The sequence below is a fragment of the Pyrgilauda ruficollis genome, unplaced genomic scaffold (assembly GCF_017590135.1).
Source record: "Pyrgilauda ruficollis isolate IOZ18807 unplaced genomic scaffold, ASM1759013v1 scaffold136, whole genome shotgun sequence".
NCBI classification, from domain to species: Eukaryota; Metazoa; Chordata; class Aves; order Passeriformes; family Passeridae; genus Pyrgilauda; species Pyrgilauda ruficollis.
Window position 1 is genome coordinate 1,141,325 of NW_024512099.1, and position 16,766 is coordinate 1,158,090.

The following is a 16,766-nucleotide window of genomic DNA, read 5'->3' on the forward strand; positions in this document are numbered from 1 at the left end:
GTGAGAGAAGTAGAGAAAACCAAATCCTATCAAAGCTGCCAGAATTTTCTGGTCTTGATTACAGAGCCAAATTTTCCACTGCGGACACCAAAGTAAAGCTTTGTTTTTAGAAAATAAGTATCTGGCATCATCTCATTATTCCTACTGTGTCTTTTTAAAATACATTCTCTGTAAAGTGCTGTGTGTTACATTCAGCACTGGTGTTTGTGGCAGAACACTCAAGGCACTGAAGGTGCATTCTGCACCCAAGCTGGAAAGTGAAACTTGAGTTCCCCACGTTTGCTGCTGCAGAAATCACTCTTATATTTTCCTACAGGACATGTGCCCCATTCAGAGCACAGAATGAGCTGGAAATTCTTTAGAGAACTAAGCAATCTTCAAGTGAGTCTTTAAATTATCCATATTTTTCATGGTTGCTCTGTATCCATCCTTAAATTGCAGGTGCACAGCAACTCGTTTAATCCTGCACATCTAGAAGGCAGATGTCTTCAGGGAGACTGTTTTTAGACTCTTTTTGTAATCCACAGGCCAGTTTAAGCCTTCCATGGCACTTTTTCATCTTTTAGCAAAGGATAAAGGAAAAACATCTTTAAAAATTCTGTCCTATGCAATTTTTGTAAGTCCAACAGTGTGACAGTTCTCACCTGCTGCAGAAGCAGCACCTATGAGCCCAGCTTCTGCAACACCCCAACTTCTGCAGGGGACAGAAGAGCTCATAAAAAATACCACAGCCTTCTTTGAGACCCTTCTCTGCACAAATTTTGGCTATTTCTGGTACTATTCAGTTTTTACATTTTATCTGTAACTTCAACAGAGTGAGACAGTTATTGCCAGATGGATAACAGGGATTGTGAACTGCAGCCTCACATCCCCTTCACATTCTCCTGGGGCTTTAAATTCCCTCAGAACTTGATTAAAGAGTGATTTTCTGGCAGCAAAATATAATTTCCTCACCCTTTTATATTTCATTTCATTCACATTTGCCAGAAATATCAGTGGTCAGATGATCACAAGTTTCAACTCTAAAAAAATACAGAAAGTCAAAGAGAGGAAAAAAGACTGCGTGAAACTAAACCACAAGGCAATAGCACAGGAGTCTCATTGTCACTCCTCTCATGAACCCTTTGAACAGTTTGCTGTTGAACCATGCAGAGCAGACCAGCCTCAGCACCTGTGAGCACTGAACTTTGGGAACTTCACCTTTTCCCTGAGACAGCACCCACAGCAGGTTCCATCCATAGCCACACTCTGCCTTCATTAGGGAGCCAACCCTGCACCAAGAGAATGAAAACCAGCCTTCCACACCAGGGGAAATGCCATCCCCACTTGAGCTGTGGTTGCTGCCCCAGCACCACCTCCCAGGGGCAGCAGAATGGCCAGAACACTCAGGATGGTGTCACAAGCACCCCTGGGCAGGAGATTGGAGACAGATCACCCCAGCCTGGCAGTGATGCCATCCACTCTTTGGGTTCAGCACCCACAGCCTTACCACACCAGATTAAAGACCAGATTCCTTCCCCAGCAGCCAAACTTTAGACTGGAGCATTACATGCTCCACAGAATATCCTTAGAAAAAAGCAGTGGCAGCAGTCACATCTGTGCCTGAGATCATCACACATCCCCTCAGTTCTTGTGGCTCTTCATGACTTGTATGATAAGCTGATTTTTAAGTGGGGAGGTGGAGGAACAAGACAGAGTGAGACAACAAACTCCAAGGAGGTAGAAGAACCTTCTGAGAAAGCAAAGCACCACTGTTGCGTGCAGGAGATAAGGACACCATGTAAAAATAGCTCAGGGCTCAGGTACCCACAGCCATCCAGATGCACACACAACTTTATTCTCCTTTGTGCATCAGGAAAAGCTCTGTTGCAACAGATACCAACACACCCTCCCTTTTAATACGTATCACATACAGTCTCCATGATGACAGAGAGCAGTTTAGCACAGAAATCCTCTACACATTCTATTATAAAATAAATAAATAAACAGCATTTTAATTTCTGTGCATTCCCTTCATCTTTTTTCTCTATGACTCCCCAGGCACCACGAAGGAAGCAGTCTGTGCCAGGCCATTCCATGCTTCCTGCAGCTGGATGTGCAACAACCTGCAGGCTCAGCTGTTTGCACATCTCCACCTGTCCCAGGCTGGTTTAGGTGAGGTGAGTTACCTGCTGAGTATTACACAGCAGTGGAAGCAATGAACCATCTGTGTGACAGCAGCAGGTGAAGCCTGCACCAGGGAGAAGCACACCATTCCTTCCTTCCTAAGTGCCTCACAGTTCTGGTAAATCAAGCTGTGGAGTGCAGATAAGATCAGTGGCAGCTCGCAGTCCTACTCGGTCCAGCCCGCTCAGTGAGATTCCAGAGCCACCTCCATCCATTCTGGAAGCACACGCTGTGCTTCATACAGAGACTTACATCTGTGGGATGACTGAAGCTATAAAAAGTGCTGACAATTTCCAGCAAATTTGCATATGTTGCTGCCGCTGCTGCTTATATAAGTGATTTCTAGTTAACTACAAATACAAAAAAACCAAGGCCCAAAAATAGGTTTTCAAAGAAACCACTTGCAAATGTGACTGAATCTTTCCAACATTCCAAAAATCACTTGTCTAGGAAAAGCAGACGCAACAGAGGTTTCTCCAGAGGGTCCCATGCAAAGCACCTCCTGGAATACACACTACCCCACTTTCTCAACATCTGTGCTGCCCTGCACCATAAAGGTTGTCACAAACTGGAGCACCTGAGCCTTGTGCCAGGTTGCTCTTGCGTCTGGAGCCATACAGATCTCTCTACACACATCATCATCATCATCCCAAGCACCCTGATGCAGCTGGGGTGAGGAGGCAGCCAGCCTCAGCATAAGAAACAGGAGCTGTTGAGAAATCCCCCAGTGCATCACACACCACACTCCACTGGCTCTGTGCTCACCACCTCCTCACCTGCATCTGCACAGATTCCCTCTTGCTCCAGGCTGGGAAGGACAATTGCTTAACCTGGGGCTGCGACAGTCTGGTACCAAGGGGCCCTGGAGGGCTCTGCTCAATGGTCAAAAGGTCAGGCAAAAATATAAAGCACACAGGAGGGAGGAAAGGGTCAGAAAATCCCTGCTTTTCAGGTCTCACAGCTGCCATAGCTATTAATCACCAAAAAAGAGGTGAGGGTTGAAGCTGATGGTATCTATTCAATAGGATATGGATGAACAACACCCTCCTTCCCCAAGCCCTTCAGCTTGCAGAAGGGCGCTGCTTGCTCAGCCAAAGCAAAACCAAATAATCTGACAGCAGTCTTCAGGATTCCTCTAGTGTCCATGGATTCTCACGCTCAGGAAATACTGCTTAGGGACCATTTCTCCTTTAACCTACTATCTACAGCAGTGTAGGAAACTGTACTTGGATTTCCAACATAAGGAAGGCAAGGACACGCTGGAGAGAGTCCAGCAATGGGCCATGAGGATGATTAAGAGTCTGGAGCATCTGTCATACAAAGGAAGGCTGAAAGATCTGGGACTGTTTAGCATCAAGACAAGAAGGCTTGAGAGGGATGTTATCAACATGAATAAAAATCTATGGGTGAGACAGTAAAAAAATTATATAGACTGTTTTCAGTGATACCCAGGCAAAGGATGAGCTACAATGGGCACAGGTTAAAACACGTAAAATCCCTTTAAAGGGACACAAATTCCTTTAAAGGACACAAGAAAAAACTGTGAGGGTAGTCAAACACTGGAATACACTGTCCAGAACAGTTGTGGTGTCCACCCTTGCACACACTGAAAACCTAACAGACACAGCCAGGCAAGCCAAGCTAGCTGATCTCCAAAGGTCCTTTCCAACCCAGTGATTCTGTGATTAAAACCACAGCAGCCTCCTCAACTGCTCCCAACGAGCCCAGCCTCAGGGAATCCATCTGGAACCCCACCACGAAGCTGATACCCTCCCCTTCTCCCTTTGCTCTCTGCTTTTGATCGTTTTTTGCTTTATGCTACCACTTTTGCTCTCTGAAGTGGTGTCCTCTCCAGAGCTCACAGAGACATGGCAATTCTGGCTTGTCCCTACCATGAGCTCCTCCAGTCCTCCTTCAGCTCTCACTGCTTCCATCACTGACTTGAGCAGGAAGCTCCAGCCACCCCTGTTTTCCTCTAACCCTTCACTGTGGGCTTGCAGCAGCCACAGGAGCAGGAAACAAAAGGATGCCAAATGTCTTTATCTCTTTATCTCTCTATGTCTCTCTTGCCCAATATTTATGGTCCTTTCCTTGATCTCTGTGATGAATGAATTGAAAACACAATTTTCCCCCTCTGCTGTTCTTCACACCTTTCTCACTTCCCTCTTTCACCAAAACTCAGCACAGACTTTTGAACCAGTGCTGTCAGATGAGATCCCTGTGTTGGTAAATGCGAAGCCCTACAAATCAGAAAATCCAGCTTTCCTGTCTAAACACAGTGCAGGCTTCAAGTCACAAAGGCTTCAGAAGAAGGCCACCTCCTCCTGGTAGCTGCCAGCCACTGATGGACCTTGCTGAGAGAAGGAAGGGTGTGTGCTGTGGAGGCAGGCAAGGCCACAAGGCACGTTCAGTCTGCTGTGGCAGAAAATGCAGCCAGCTCTCCTTCAGGCTCCAGAGAGAGCACAAGCAGTTGCTGGGGTAAACTGGGCACGGGGAAATGAGGGCAGGACAGAGGGAGAGAATAACATCTTCCTCTTAAAACAACAAAGTGTTGTCAAGTTCAGCTGAGGACAGAGCACTGAACCTTACTGAGAGCTGCAGGGCCAGGGCCACCCAAAGCCCATGGAAGGGCTGGCTGGTACAGAAAGGAGACTGATGTCCACGGCCCCATCTGGACATGCACTGTGACCACCGCCCTGGCACCAGTTCCCATGTCAGTGTGGCTGGGCAGGGACTCAGATCACAGAACAGAGAAGGACAGTATTTCTCTTGTGGTGTCTTTCTGTTAGATCAGGTCCCTGAGAGCTGCACACAAGGGATAAACTACCTATAGAGAAGGGAAAGGCTACCTGAACAGAGCCATGAGAGACAGACAAACACAGAGCTTCCTTCTCACACATCACTCTGATGTGTGCCAAGTACCTGTGATCCCATGGATTTTGGTTAATTAGCTCTCATTTGATGTATTTTTTAACTCCAGCTCATAGTCCTCATTAGGTACCATCTCTGGGGAAAAGGGAAACATGCCAGAGTGAAAACACTCAGCCCTTGCCATTTTTCTTGCCTTCTTTCTTTTTTCTTTCCCAAGAGAAAGGGGGCAGGCTGTGTGGACAAGAGGTCTCCATGAAAGCTGTCAGTGGTACACAAGCCAAGGGTCAGAAAGGCACATTTTGGGGCTGTGGGCACTGACCTGAGCATGGTGGAACTTGCTCAGACTTTGGAAACAAGAGTTTCTGACAGGCAAGCAAAGTTATGGTATTTTGAAGCAATTCCCCACTGCCTCTGCTGAGCAGAATCTTCCACATCTCATGATACATTTTTCCCCAAACAACTCCCAAATTCCTAGATGTGTAAACATTTAGCAATTTGTGAAACCACAAACATTCACGTTTCTCAATAAATGATCTTGTAGGTGGCAAAACTGACAAACAACAGGACTCTCACATTCTGAACCTAACAAAAGAAATCCCAAGTGCATCAGTTGCACAGGAAAGTCCAAGACCTCACTCTTGTAGCACTGTGTGGGCAATTCTTGTTTCTACTTTCCTGTCTTTCCAGGAAAAATAATAAGAAACAGGAAATCAATGGAAGCATCATAGATTTTTAAATTATTTGGACAAGAGAAATGAAAAGGCAGTGCCAGATTTGTGGGCAAAATGTCCTTTTGCATAGAATCTTTTGCTCGCAGAACATTTCTCTACATGCAGCTGGTGGGCAGGTTTTGCTCAGGACTCTGCTTCCTGCTTCTCTGGATTCCCTGGGAGGTGTGCATGGAAAACTGGGGATGGGCATTGCCTGCCTTGCATATAAGCAAAGCAGGCTGGCTGATTCCCCTTGGAAGGGGAGGACAAACAGAGGCTGACCTGAGAAATGAGCTGTGAATGGCTTCAGCCCACTCACTGCAGGGAGATGCTCCCCCACACCACTGCCATGCCCACAGCCTCGGTGTAAGTTCCAAATGACAACAAGGCATGGCCAGCAAGGGGAGGACTGATGGGGTCACGGCAAGCTCTTGTTTTAGTGCATGAGATGTTTCAGAATTCACATGCAGAGATTGTGAAGGAACTCTTCATGGACATATTTTTTACTCTCACGTGGTGTCTTGTTTGCATGGACTGAAAGCCGTAAACACATCCAGGCACAAGCAGTCCCGAGGTGGGAATCCAACTGTCATCCCAGCTGTCAGGGCCCTGAAAACGACGGAAACTGACAGAACTTTTCAGTATCCTGACAGAAAGTCCATGGGTCTGCACAAGCAGCCTTAACCCTGCTGGGGCTCTCTAAGCCATGCCACAGGTATGGCAGTGAGGTGTCTGCAGCTGGCTGGGGAACTGCTGCTACAGAGGGAGAGAACAGATGGGAGAACTTAGAGAATCCTCCAGTACCTACAGGTACTGGAGAGGGACTTTGGAAAAGGGCATGGAGTGAAGGGGGAATGGCTTCAAGCTGAAGAAGGACAGATTTATATCACACATTAGGAAGAAGTTCTCCTTTGCGAGGGTGGTGATGCCCAGAAAACTTGTGGTTTCTCCTGGAAGTGTCCAAGGCCAGGCTGGACGGGACTTGGAGCAATCTGGTCTAGTGGAAGGTGATGCTCATGTGAGAGTGGATGTAATGGGATGATCATTAAGGTCCCTTCAAACCCAACCCATTCTGTGATTCCATCGCTCTATACCTGAATTACCTCTTCCACAACATAAAGCCACGACATGTTCAGTGAAAGGAAATGAGAAGGAGCGGAACTCGCCCAGCATCCGACCCTCAGTGACAGGGCTGCATCACCGCAGCCACCGACTTCTGCTGCTGCCCAGCGACCGTGAAAACCCAAGCGTCCGGAGCAGCCCGCAGCTCGTCACGCACCTCAGCTCTGCCTCTCCATGGCTACAGCTACAAGCACCAAACGCTCTGGCCGCCGGAGCGAGGCCGGGCAAGCGGATCCTTACAGCACCCGGCAGCCTCAGCCCGCGGTGCCGGGACACCTGCCCGGGGCAGGGGCACAGCGATGCCGAGGGGGGTCCAACAGCAGCACGGCCATGGCCCCGTGTGCCCCCCGGGACGGCCGGTTCCCCCGCGGGACATCCCCGGGCCGGCCCTTCCCGCCCCGCGCCCGCCGCAGCCCCGGCCCCGCTCCTACCTCCAGCAGCTGGACGTAGCTGGCCGGGAACCAGCCGCGCAGCCCGTCCTCCTTCTGCCCTTCCCACCAGCCGCCGTCTGGCACCTGCAGCACCGTGATCAGCTCACCCGCCGCGAAGCGCAGCCCCTGCCGGTGCCGCTCCCCGGAGAAGGGGTACAGCGCCTGGCAGCGGGTCCCCGACATCCCTCCGGGACGCGCCTCAGCCGCCGCCGCCGCTCCGCGCCCGCCCCGCTCGGCTGAGGGGGCCCCGCTCCGGCCCGGCGGGCGCCAGGCGCGGGCAGCGCGGGCAGCGGCAGCCGAGCAGCCCCGGCGCCGGGCGCCCACGGGCACCGCCGGCTCGGGGTGGGGCGGGAGAGGCGGGACGGGCTGGGTGAGGGGAGGAGGGCGAGAGAGGGAGGAGGAGTGGTGGGAGGAGGGGGAGAGCGGGAGAGGGGAGGACGCGGCGGGAGGAGCGGCCGTGCGGTGCGAGGGGCGGGCGGTGCGTGTGGCGCTGGTGGCGGCGGGACAGCGACAGGGACCGTGTGTGAGTGACCCGGGGGGCGAGGCGGGGGGACAGCGACAGGGACCGTGTGTGAGTGACCCGGGGGGCGAGGCGGGGGGACAGCGACAGGGACCGTGTGTGTGACCCGAGGGGCGAGGCGGGGGGACAGCGACAGGGACCGTGTGTGAGTGACCCGAGCGGCGAGGCGGGGGGACAGCGACAGGGACCGTGTGTGAGTGACCCGAGCGGCGAGGCGGGGGGACAGGCGGGAGGAGCGGCCGTGCGGTGCGAGGGGCGGGCGGTGCGTGTGGCGCTGGTGGCGGCGGGACAGCGACAGGGACCGTGTGTGAGTGACCCGGGGGGCGAGGCGGGGGGACAGCGACAGGGACCGTGTGTGAGTGACCCGGGGGGCGAGGCGGGGGGACAGCGTGTGGGCGAGTGCACGGGGAACACCGCTGTGTGCGGCAGGCACTGTTCCGAGGGACTCTGTGTGCTGCCTGTGTGCTCCACACCCCTCTGTGTGTGTGTGTGTGTGTGACAGGCACCGTTCGAGGGACTCTGTGTCCTCCACACCCCTCTGTGTGTCTGTGTGACACTGTTCACAGGGACGCCTGTGTGCTTCACACCCCTCTGTGTGTGTGTGACAGACACTGTTCCAAGGGACTCTCTGTGTTCTGCCTGTGTGCTGCACACCCCTCTGTGTGTCTGTGTGACACTGTTCCGAGGGACTCTGTGTGTGCTCCACACCTTTCTGTGTGGCTGTGTGTGACAGACACTGTTCCGAGGGATTCTCTGTGTGCTCCACACCCCTCTGTGTGTCTGTGTGACACTGTTCCGAGGGACTGTGTGTGCTCCACACCCCTCTGTGTGTCTGTGTGTGACACTGTTCACAGGGACGCCTGTGTGCTTCACACCCCTCTGTGTGTGTGTGACAGACACTGTTCCAAGGGACTCTCTGTGTTCTGCCTGTGTGCTGCACACCCCTCTGTGTATATCTGTGTGACAGACATCGTTCCGAGGGATTCTCTGTGTGTGCTCCACACCCCTCTGTGTGTGTGTCTGTGTGTGTGTGTATGGAGGACAGATGTGTGTGTGATTCTCTGTGAAGAATCCCCTCTGTGTGTGTGTGTGTACGGAGGACAGATGTGTATGTGATTCTCTGTGGAGAATCCCCTCTGTGTGTGTGTGTCTGTGTGTGTGTATGGAGGACAGATGGGTGTGTGATTCTCTGTGAAGAATCCCCTCTGTGTGTGTGTGTGTACGGAGGACAGATGTGTATGTGATTCTCTGTGGAGAATCCCCTCTGTGTGTGTGTGTCTGTGTGTGTGTATGGAGGACAGATGGGTGTGTGATTCTCTGTGAAGAATCCCCTCTGTGTGTGTGTGTGTACGGAGGACAGATGTGTATGTGATTCTCTGTGGAGAATCCCCTCTGTGTGTGTGTGTCTGTGTGTGTGTATGGAGGACAGATGGGTGTGTGATTCTCTGTGAAGAATCCCCTCTGTGTGTGTGTGTGTACGGAGGACAGATGTGTATGTGATTCTCTGTGGAGAATCCCCTCTGTGTGTGTGTGTGTGTCTGTCTGTGTGTGTATGGAGGACAGACGCTGTGTCACACCGTGGGTCAGTAGTGATGCCCACACAGAGAGGCAGCCGTGTGTACCAGAGTCACCGTGTTTGTGACAACGGGACACCCATGTGTGACAAGCAGCAGTTTCACTCTGTGAGACACTGTGTCTGAAGCATGTGTGACTGTGTGTTTGTCACCTGAGTGTGTGCAACGCCTGTGTACCTGTGGGTGAAACACTGTGCATGTCTGACACCTACACAGATGACCCTGTGTCTGACACTGTGTGTGTTTGGAGAGAGTCACGCCTGTGTGAGTGTGAGACATCTCTGATGTCTGGGACACACCGTGTGTGTGTGCATTTGTCACACACGATCAAGGGTGTGAGACAAAGACATTATGTGACACACTTGAGCACGTGTGAAGTGCGTGTGTGACACATCCTCAGGTGCGTGTGTCCCTGCAGCACGTGTCTGAGTCACACCTTGCTTCATGCATGTCTGACTGTAGCTCGTGTGTGAATTCCACGTGTGTGAGCACTCTGTGTGGCACTCTGCTTTGTGGCCTTTCTCCTAGACCTTTCAGAAGGTGGCTTTCAATGTAGCTGTCCTTCATTTAGCGCAGACCGGAGCTGAGCTCTGCAGGGTTTTTTATTAGGATTCTTTCAACATTTTTCAGCCTTTTTTCACAGTTCTATTTTTGATTCTCTGGATTGTGATGAATGGCTTTAAATCACCCCCTTTTGATATGTATTTAAGCTGATAACTACTGATCTATGATCCATTATGTGGTATTATCACACCAGCTGTGCCTTGCTTGGCAAAACTGCACAGACCTGATATCATGGCACACATCCAGGTACATCTATCAGCAGTATTCTCTAACAATGCCATTTATAGATGGCAAGAACTGAAATCAAAACAAAATCCTGTCTTTTTTTCAGTGTATACAAACCCAGCTTTGCTATATTGCAACTTGGATCCACATAGAGTGTTCACGAAAAATAATTAATTTTGGTTTAAATATTGCTTTTCTTATGTTTGATGTTGACAGAATGCTTTAATATTTTATTTGGTTTATTCTCTGATATTTTTTCCTCTACTTCCAACTTGTTTTTTCTCACAATCTCCCTTTCTAATATTTTTGCAGGCTTTTGTTCTTCTTTGCCTGAATTCTCTTGGTGGAAAAGCCTCTAGCAGTCCCAGGGTTATCTCTTCCCTGAAGCCATTACAAACTTCAGCTTTATAGCAGGCAGGCACAAATGCATGTAGCACTGGATCTTTAAATGACCTTTGATATCTAAGAGACTAGCAGAAATTAATTCTGGTTTTGGAGAGTAAATGTTCTGAGCGTGTACACAGAAGATACTTTCAGATGTTAAAATGCTTAAAAGTTTTTGGAGGAAGGGGCCATTGTCAGTGCTTTAAACAGCCAAAATACCAGAACAGATCCAGGAGCTCAGAACAAAACTTCATCTGGTCTACAGTCTCGTTTTGGTCAGCGACTCACAGAGAATGAATGTCCTAGATCAGATACTCATGAGAGTCACACTTGGAAATTTAGGCATCCAGGACTTCAGACATTCTAAGCAGAGGACTCTGAGTCATGTTCATCTGATCAAATATGTGATTCAAACATGAATTTAAAAAAAAAGCACCAAAGGATATAGCTTGGCTTTACCTTTGATTTCTGCTTTTAGAAGTTTTTCAGATGGCTCTGCTGACCTTGGAACTCCCTTTGTACAAGTTCAACCCTGGAAATGAAGTCAGATGTGCAGTGCCCTGCCTGGCTGTGGTTGTAGTAAAATTTTGTGATGTTCCAGGGCCGGTTTAGTCATCTTTGTCTTTGCAGTGCCCAGAGCTGTATCTACTATTTTAGAGTCAGACACAAACAAGTGTATTCTCTGTCTATAAATGGCCAGTGGTATTACATGAACAACAGCTTGTGGTGATTCACATGAGGATAAACTGGATTTTTCTGCCAGAATAATTCACCTGGAGAGATGACTGCTTCCATTCACTTCCTTTCTTGGAAGCAGGCTGAGAATAACAAACTGTTCCGATAACATCAGCCTAATTCCAGTCAACATATTTCCTACTGAGAGGCAGGGCAGGCCCCACCCTGTTACATGACAGGCAGTAATTGGCCCTAGAAATGTGACTCATAGCTCTGACACTTGGCCTCAGAGGTAGGTGTCAGCAGCAGCCAGTTGTCACAAACCCCTGTTTGAAAGAGTGATGCCAAGCCTTCTCTCCAGCAGTTCAGTGTTCACCTCTCACTCCTTGGGGCTCTGAAAAGCCTCAGTCTCAGCTGTGTGCTCCTGTTAGATGGCTGCAGAATTTCAAATGAGTTTCCCTTTCTTAGTCTTGCTGCTGTTTCTCTTGCTGCAAACTAAACATTCAGGGCATCCGGGGTACTTCATGGTGGTCAGTGTGCCCACAAAGAGAGGACAGACCTCATTTTAGACCACCTCAGTGATTTCTAAGCATTTATATTTGTTGAACCAGACACTGTTGTAGCCTTATCCTCTCTTCTTCCAGCTCTATAAACACTAGGTCATTAAATGTTTAATGGTTTTGGGTTTATTGAATGTTTAACTATTTCACAATAAATGGAAAATCATTGAAAGGAAGAAAGGCATTGTCTACAAATAATATAATTACAGTATTAATAACAATAAGCTGTGACTACATGGATCTCAGCTTCTAAGTGTTAGACAAGAACATTAGACAAATAACTCTGGATCTGACTGTTTGGCTTATTATCTTGTCTCCAGCAATATCTTACAGCAGAAATCTAGGGTAAAGGACAGGTAGAGAGAGACATTTCTGAAAACACCCTCTTCATTTCCAACAAATGATAGCTCATGTCTTCCCCATTTAGAGGTGGTATCACATCATTCCACATTCATCTCCGTTATTGAGGCTAGTTATTTTTTTGAGCCCATGCAAACTCTTGGCATGCATAACATTCTGTAGCAAGGGTTTCCAGTGCAGACATGGTATTTTGGAACCTGTCCCTTGTTTGTTTCATCTGAGGACTGTGCTGGCTCACAACCATAGGCTCAATCCACCTACAGTGACCTTTATCCCCTAAGAGCTGCACTGGAGTCCAAACCTGAGCCATTACTCTGAAATTTACCTGCACATGGAGATATGGGCATGAACCTGCTTTAAGGGTCCTAAAGGATTTGTCCAAGATTACATGGAGAGGCACTGGAGAAACAGGAAAACATCTCAAGAGGACTCTGATGAAAGCACCCAAACTTTCCTTCAAATGTCCTTCTCTCTGGCTTAGTATCAATCTTAGTGCTGTGATTTGGGCTTGCCAGATAATCTACAACAGCTTGCTGGATCCCAGAGCATCTGATCTTCTCTTTTGAGCCCATGGAGAGCTAGGCTTCTGGCCAGCTAAGGAGAACAGTCCAGGCAGGCAGCCCTCTGGCCAAACTCCCTCTGGGTGTGCTAGCTTGGACATTGATATTTCCCTGACACTAAGCTTTCCTCTTCAGCATGAATTGCTCATTACTTGAATTCCATCAGGGATTTCTTGTGTCATGAAAGAGTGGAGATTCTGCCTCAGCACACTGAGCAGGACTGACTGCTTTCTGTGGATGAAGCTGTTGATGTGTGTGTGTGTGCCTGTATCTGCAGGACATAGATGTCTCAGTGTTTGCCTCTCAATGGTGCCTCTGTTCTACAACCATCTGTGTATAAAGCTGCTATTCTGCCATGAACAATGACTCATACAGGAAAGTCTTGAAGAATTAGGCAAGAACCGTGTTCATCCTGAGGACTATTGAAGACGAGGATCCAATCCCATAAATTCTTGGAAGAACTCAGCCTTAGTTTTCCCTTGACAGCTTTAATCTTTAAAATCTGCTCTTGCTGATACATATTTACAAACAGCGGGTTGGCAGCAAACTGTTTCTGTCAGTGGGCATCACACATCCACTGCTTGCCTCTGCTCACTGTGACCAACTTCTCCTCACTCCATTTTCCAAAGAGGATTTTACTAGTGACTCTTCCACCTCCTGTATTCTTCTGAGCCCCCACAGATTATTCTCTCCAGTCCCTTTTCTTATATTTCCAGGCTACTCTACTCCTCTGCTAACAATACTGGGAGAAGGTAGGGTCACTGTTCCTGACCCCCTGCAAGCTTCACCTGGACCTGCCCAAAAACTGTGAAGGCTGTAGGGACTATCTGGGTATCAAAAAATCACAACAATCTCTGCTTCAAATGTCTAGCCAGGTTTTGGTACTCAGGAAAGAGCTGAAAGGAAGGAAATATCCAGAGGATCTTATCAGACAGTCTCCTGTAGGCAGAATGAATGCAGAAGGAAGAGTTTCTGAAGATCAACTGAGCTTCTCTGACTAGTGGGGAAGGTTCTGGTTTGTGGCATCACTGTAGAAAAAAAAGATTGCAGGGTTCTTATATTCCAGTGACCCAGAAAGGAAACTGTGTGAGAAACAAAGATTAAGACGATCCAGAAAGTTTAAAACAAATGGTGACATATCCTCAATAATGTAATCATAAGAAAATTCCAGGTATATAAACCATACATACAAAAAAATACACACAGGTTTTCAATTGGGCTAGAATTTAATTAGGAATTTTATTCTCAGATTTTGAAATTTCTCTAGGTACCAGGTCTTGATTTTTCCAGCAAATTGATCAGTCCTCAAGCTGCATAATGCAACTTCCTTCCTGCTGGATTAGTGAGTTCAGCTGAGTCAGTGAGTGCATTGAAATCCCATCTCCTACTCCAAGCAGGGCTAACTTTCAAGCTGGCCAAAGTCACTCCAGGGTCTTGTCCACATGTATCCTGGAAATCCCATGGAGATTCTACAACCTCCTTGGGCAGCACTCTCCTGGTAAACGAGGTGCTCCCTTTGTTGACAGAGGATTTTTCTGGCTGGCAACATTGCCTTTTGTCCTTTCACTGCGCACTTGCAGGGAAAGCTTGGAGCTTTGGAATTCTTACCCCCTCCCCTTGCAGCAGCGTCTCTGCAGTGAGATCCCCCAGCCTTCCCTAATTCCCATCTCCTCTCCTCACCCAGCACACTCTCCTGCAGGTCCTGGGGCTGTGCTGGAGCCTCTCCAGCGTGTCAGCATCTCCCTTACAATGGGCTGAGTGTGTTTGAAAACTGCAGAGGGTGTTGCAGATGCAGCCTCCCCGGAGGCAGGCAGAAGGGAGTGAGCACATCCCTGCACTTGCTGACCACTTGCTAATGCCATCCCGTGACTGGTGGGTGTTGCTGCTGCAGGGGAGCACTGCTGACACAGGTCCAGCTTGTTTTCCACGAGAATCCCAAGGCCTTTACTGCAGGGCTGCACTCTACAGTCAATCCCCACTCTGCCCTAATACATGGAGCTGTTTTGCCCCCAGGTTAAAAAAAAAATAAAGAGGTTGTATTTTTCACAGAACAAATATGTGAGGTGAATTAGACCAAATTTATCGTGTGATTGGAGAGGGTCAAACCCTGGGTCAAACCTCTTGTGCTGAGTGTGATGCTAATACAAGTACAGATCAACAGTGGCACATGGGAGCAGCATTTCAGCCTGAGAATTTGGGGTTTTCTGCAGAAAGTTCTGATGTCAGTCACAGACTTAAGCAAACTCTCAGCACAAATTACCCTTTTCCTACAGGCTTGAAAGAGAATCTTGTAGGCCACTGGAATGAATCCCACTTCTATCCATTCCCTCAGGTCCTCAAAGGAGGAGCAGGCACCATGCCTAGAGGGGATGAGCTCCGTGTGTGCATGGTGTGGTTTTAAATCAGCATTTTAATCCTCCTTTTGATTAAAAATCCTCCTTTGCAGATAGGCAAACTAGCAAGAATTATCCTTTGGATACATTGAGATAGAACACAGCTCCATCTCCCTTAATCAGCTACTTTGTTACTATTCTAAAATAAAGAGTCTTGTCCTTTTTTATTTCCTAGTAGAGGAGATATTTATATTTCATGTCACTTCTGGTTTGACTAAATGAAAAATAGCACATTGCTTGTTCTTAAAGAAATAAATAAAGTTCATTTTATAACCTAGCAGTTATCTCATTTCAACTTCCTTCCAGCTTTCCACACTTTTTTTTGAGGAACAAGCAAAGGACTCAGAGGGCTCTGTAGGTCTTATGAGAACTACAAAGCACATCAGGAACCTCCTGGGAGTGCAAAGCATTATTTAGACAAAGGCTTTATAAATATGTTTTCAGCCATCATCACAACAGAGCAAAAAATAGCCCCAAGAACACTCCAGCAGAACTAAACTCCCATGCAAGAGCTGTTGCTCATTCCTGCAGTTTTTTCTCCCTTTATATCCAAACAGGTTTGTGTTTAACAAAAGGATAAACCCTGCTAATCTGCCGATTTGTCAGCTAGCCCTGTGCTTATCACAGCAGCGTTTGTTGGCCGGGGCAGAGGCAGCGCTGATGTGCACAGCTGTGCTGTGAGGACACATGGTGTGTGTCATGTGAGAGCAGCGTGGGCACTGGGCTGGACACAGAGCTGCTGTTTGTTTGTGACCAGGCTGTGCACGTCCATCTCTGACACCAGCCCCTGCCGTGCTGCAGGACGGGCCAGCCACAGGGGTGGCAGGTAGCCACGGGCTGGGGAGCGAAACAACGAGATGATTTTTGTCAGCTGGACAGACAGACAGTGCTTGATGGCAGGGCGCTGTCCGAGGGCCGTCAGCAAACAACATGCCAGGGAGTTCTGACTGGCACAAAGGAGCCCAAATGTGGACGGGAGGATGAATGGCCAGTCAGGAGGCATGGGTGACAGCCAGCTGTGATGACAGGGTGTGAAACACAGGATGAAGATGACAAAAACCTAAATGGAAAACAATGTATGGGAGCAATTGAAGCAGATAAATACACAGAAGAGAATGAATGACATGGGAGGAAGGGACACAGAGTGCTGGATGTGCTTGGGAGCAGGCAGGAGCTTTGGCTGGGGTGACCAGCAGGTGTGGGATGATGGCACTGGTGCCTGGCGACAGCACCGAGTGAGGAGAGCAGCCCGAGCTGCTGGCTGTCACTTGGGCCACCCGGCTGAGCACAGCCACGCAGCACAGCCCAGCATGAGCACGGCCAGGAGCCAGCACTACCTGTGCCTTGGCACTACCTTGGCACACCTGCCAGCAGCGGGAGGGATCCTGTCCCGGTGCAGGAGCGTCTCCGAGACACCACAGGGAGCCCCTGGAGCTGACGCTGTGCTCCCAACACGGCGTCTTCTCCGGGACAGCAAGGAGCGGCTCAGCAGCGGCGTACCGGGGGCACCCCGCGCAAACCACACCTCGCATCCCCCGCACCCCGCACCCCGCACACCGAACCCCTCAGTCTGCACACCCCGATCCCCTGCACCCCTTGTACCCACTGCACACCCCGATCCCCCGCGCCCCACACACCCTGTACCCCCCGA

At 49.2% G+C, this 16,766-nt stretch overlaps 2 protein-coding genes and 1 long non-coding RNA gene across 5 annotated transcripts in view; 1 reads left to right on the forward strand and 2 right to left on the reverse strand.

Annotated features, from left to right (window-relative positions):
• The window catches only part of GAS7 (growth arrest specific 7), a 72,507-nt gene extending 64,889 nt beyond the window's left edge, over positions 1 to 7,618 (reverse strand). For both annotated transcript variants that reach the window (XM_041459494.1, XM_041459493.1), the window contains exon 1: positions 7,301 to 7,618. In XM_041459494.1, the coding sequence (XP_041315428.1) occupies positions 7,301 to 7,483 (183 nt within the window). In that variant the 5' untranslated portion in view covers positions 7,484 to 7,618. The remainder of the gene's footprint in view (positions 1 to 7,300) is intronic.
• A 437-nt stretch (positions 7,619 to 8,055) lies between these two features.
• On the forward strand, positions 8,056 to 14,734 carry LOC121349221. The gene is made up of 2 exons (XR_005954479.1): positions 8,056 to 8,127; positions 10,496 to 14,734. It is a non-coding gene; the product is annotated as an uncharacterized LOC121349221 (long non-coding RNA).
• The window catches only part of LOC121349220 (myosin-13), a 30,828-nt gene continuing 27,335 nt past the window's right edge, over positions 13,274 to 16,766 (reverse strand). Inside the window, exon 39 of one of the 2 annotated variants that reach the window (XM_041459436.1) lies at positions 13,274 to 13,332. In XM_041459436.1, the coding sequence (XP_041315370.1) occupies positions 13,289 to 13,332 (44 nt within the window). In that variant the 3' untranslated portion in view covers positions 13,274 to 13,288. Of the gene's footprint in view, positions 13,333 to 15,634; positions 15,653 to 16,766 lie in introns of those variants that run through there. The other variant, XM_041459435.1, reaches the window with a different exon arrangement.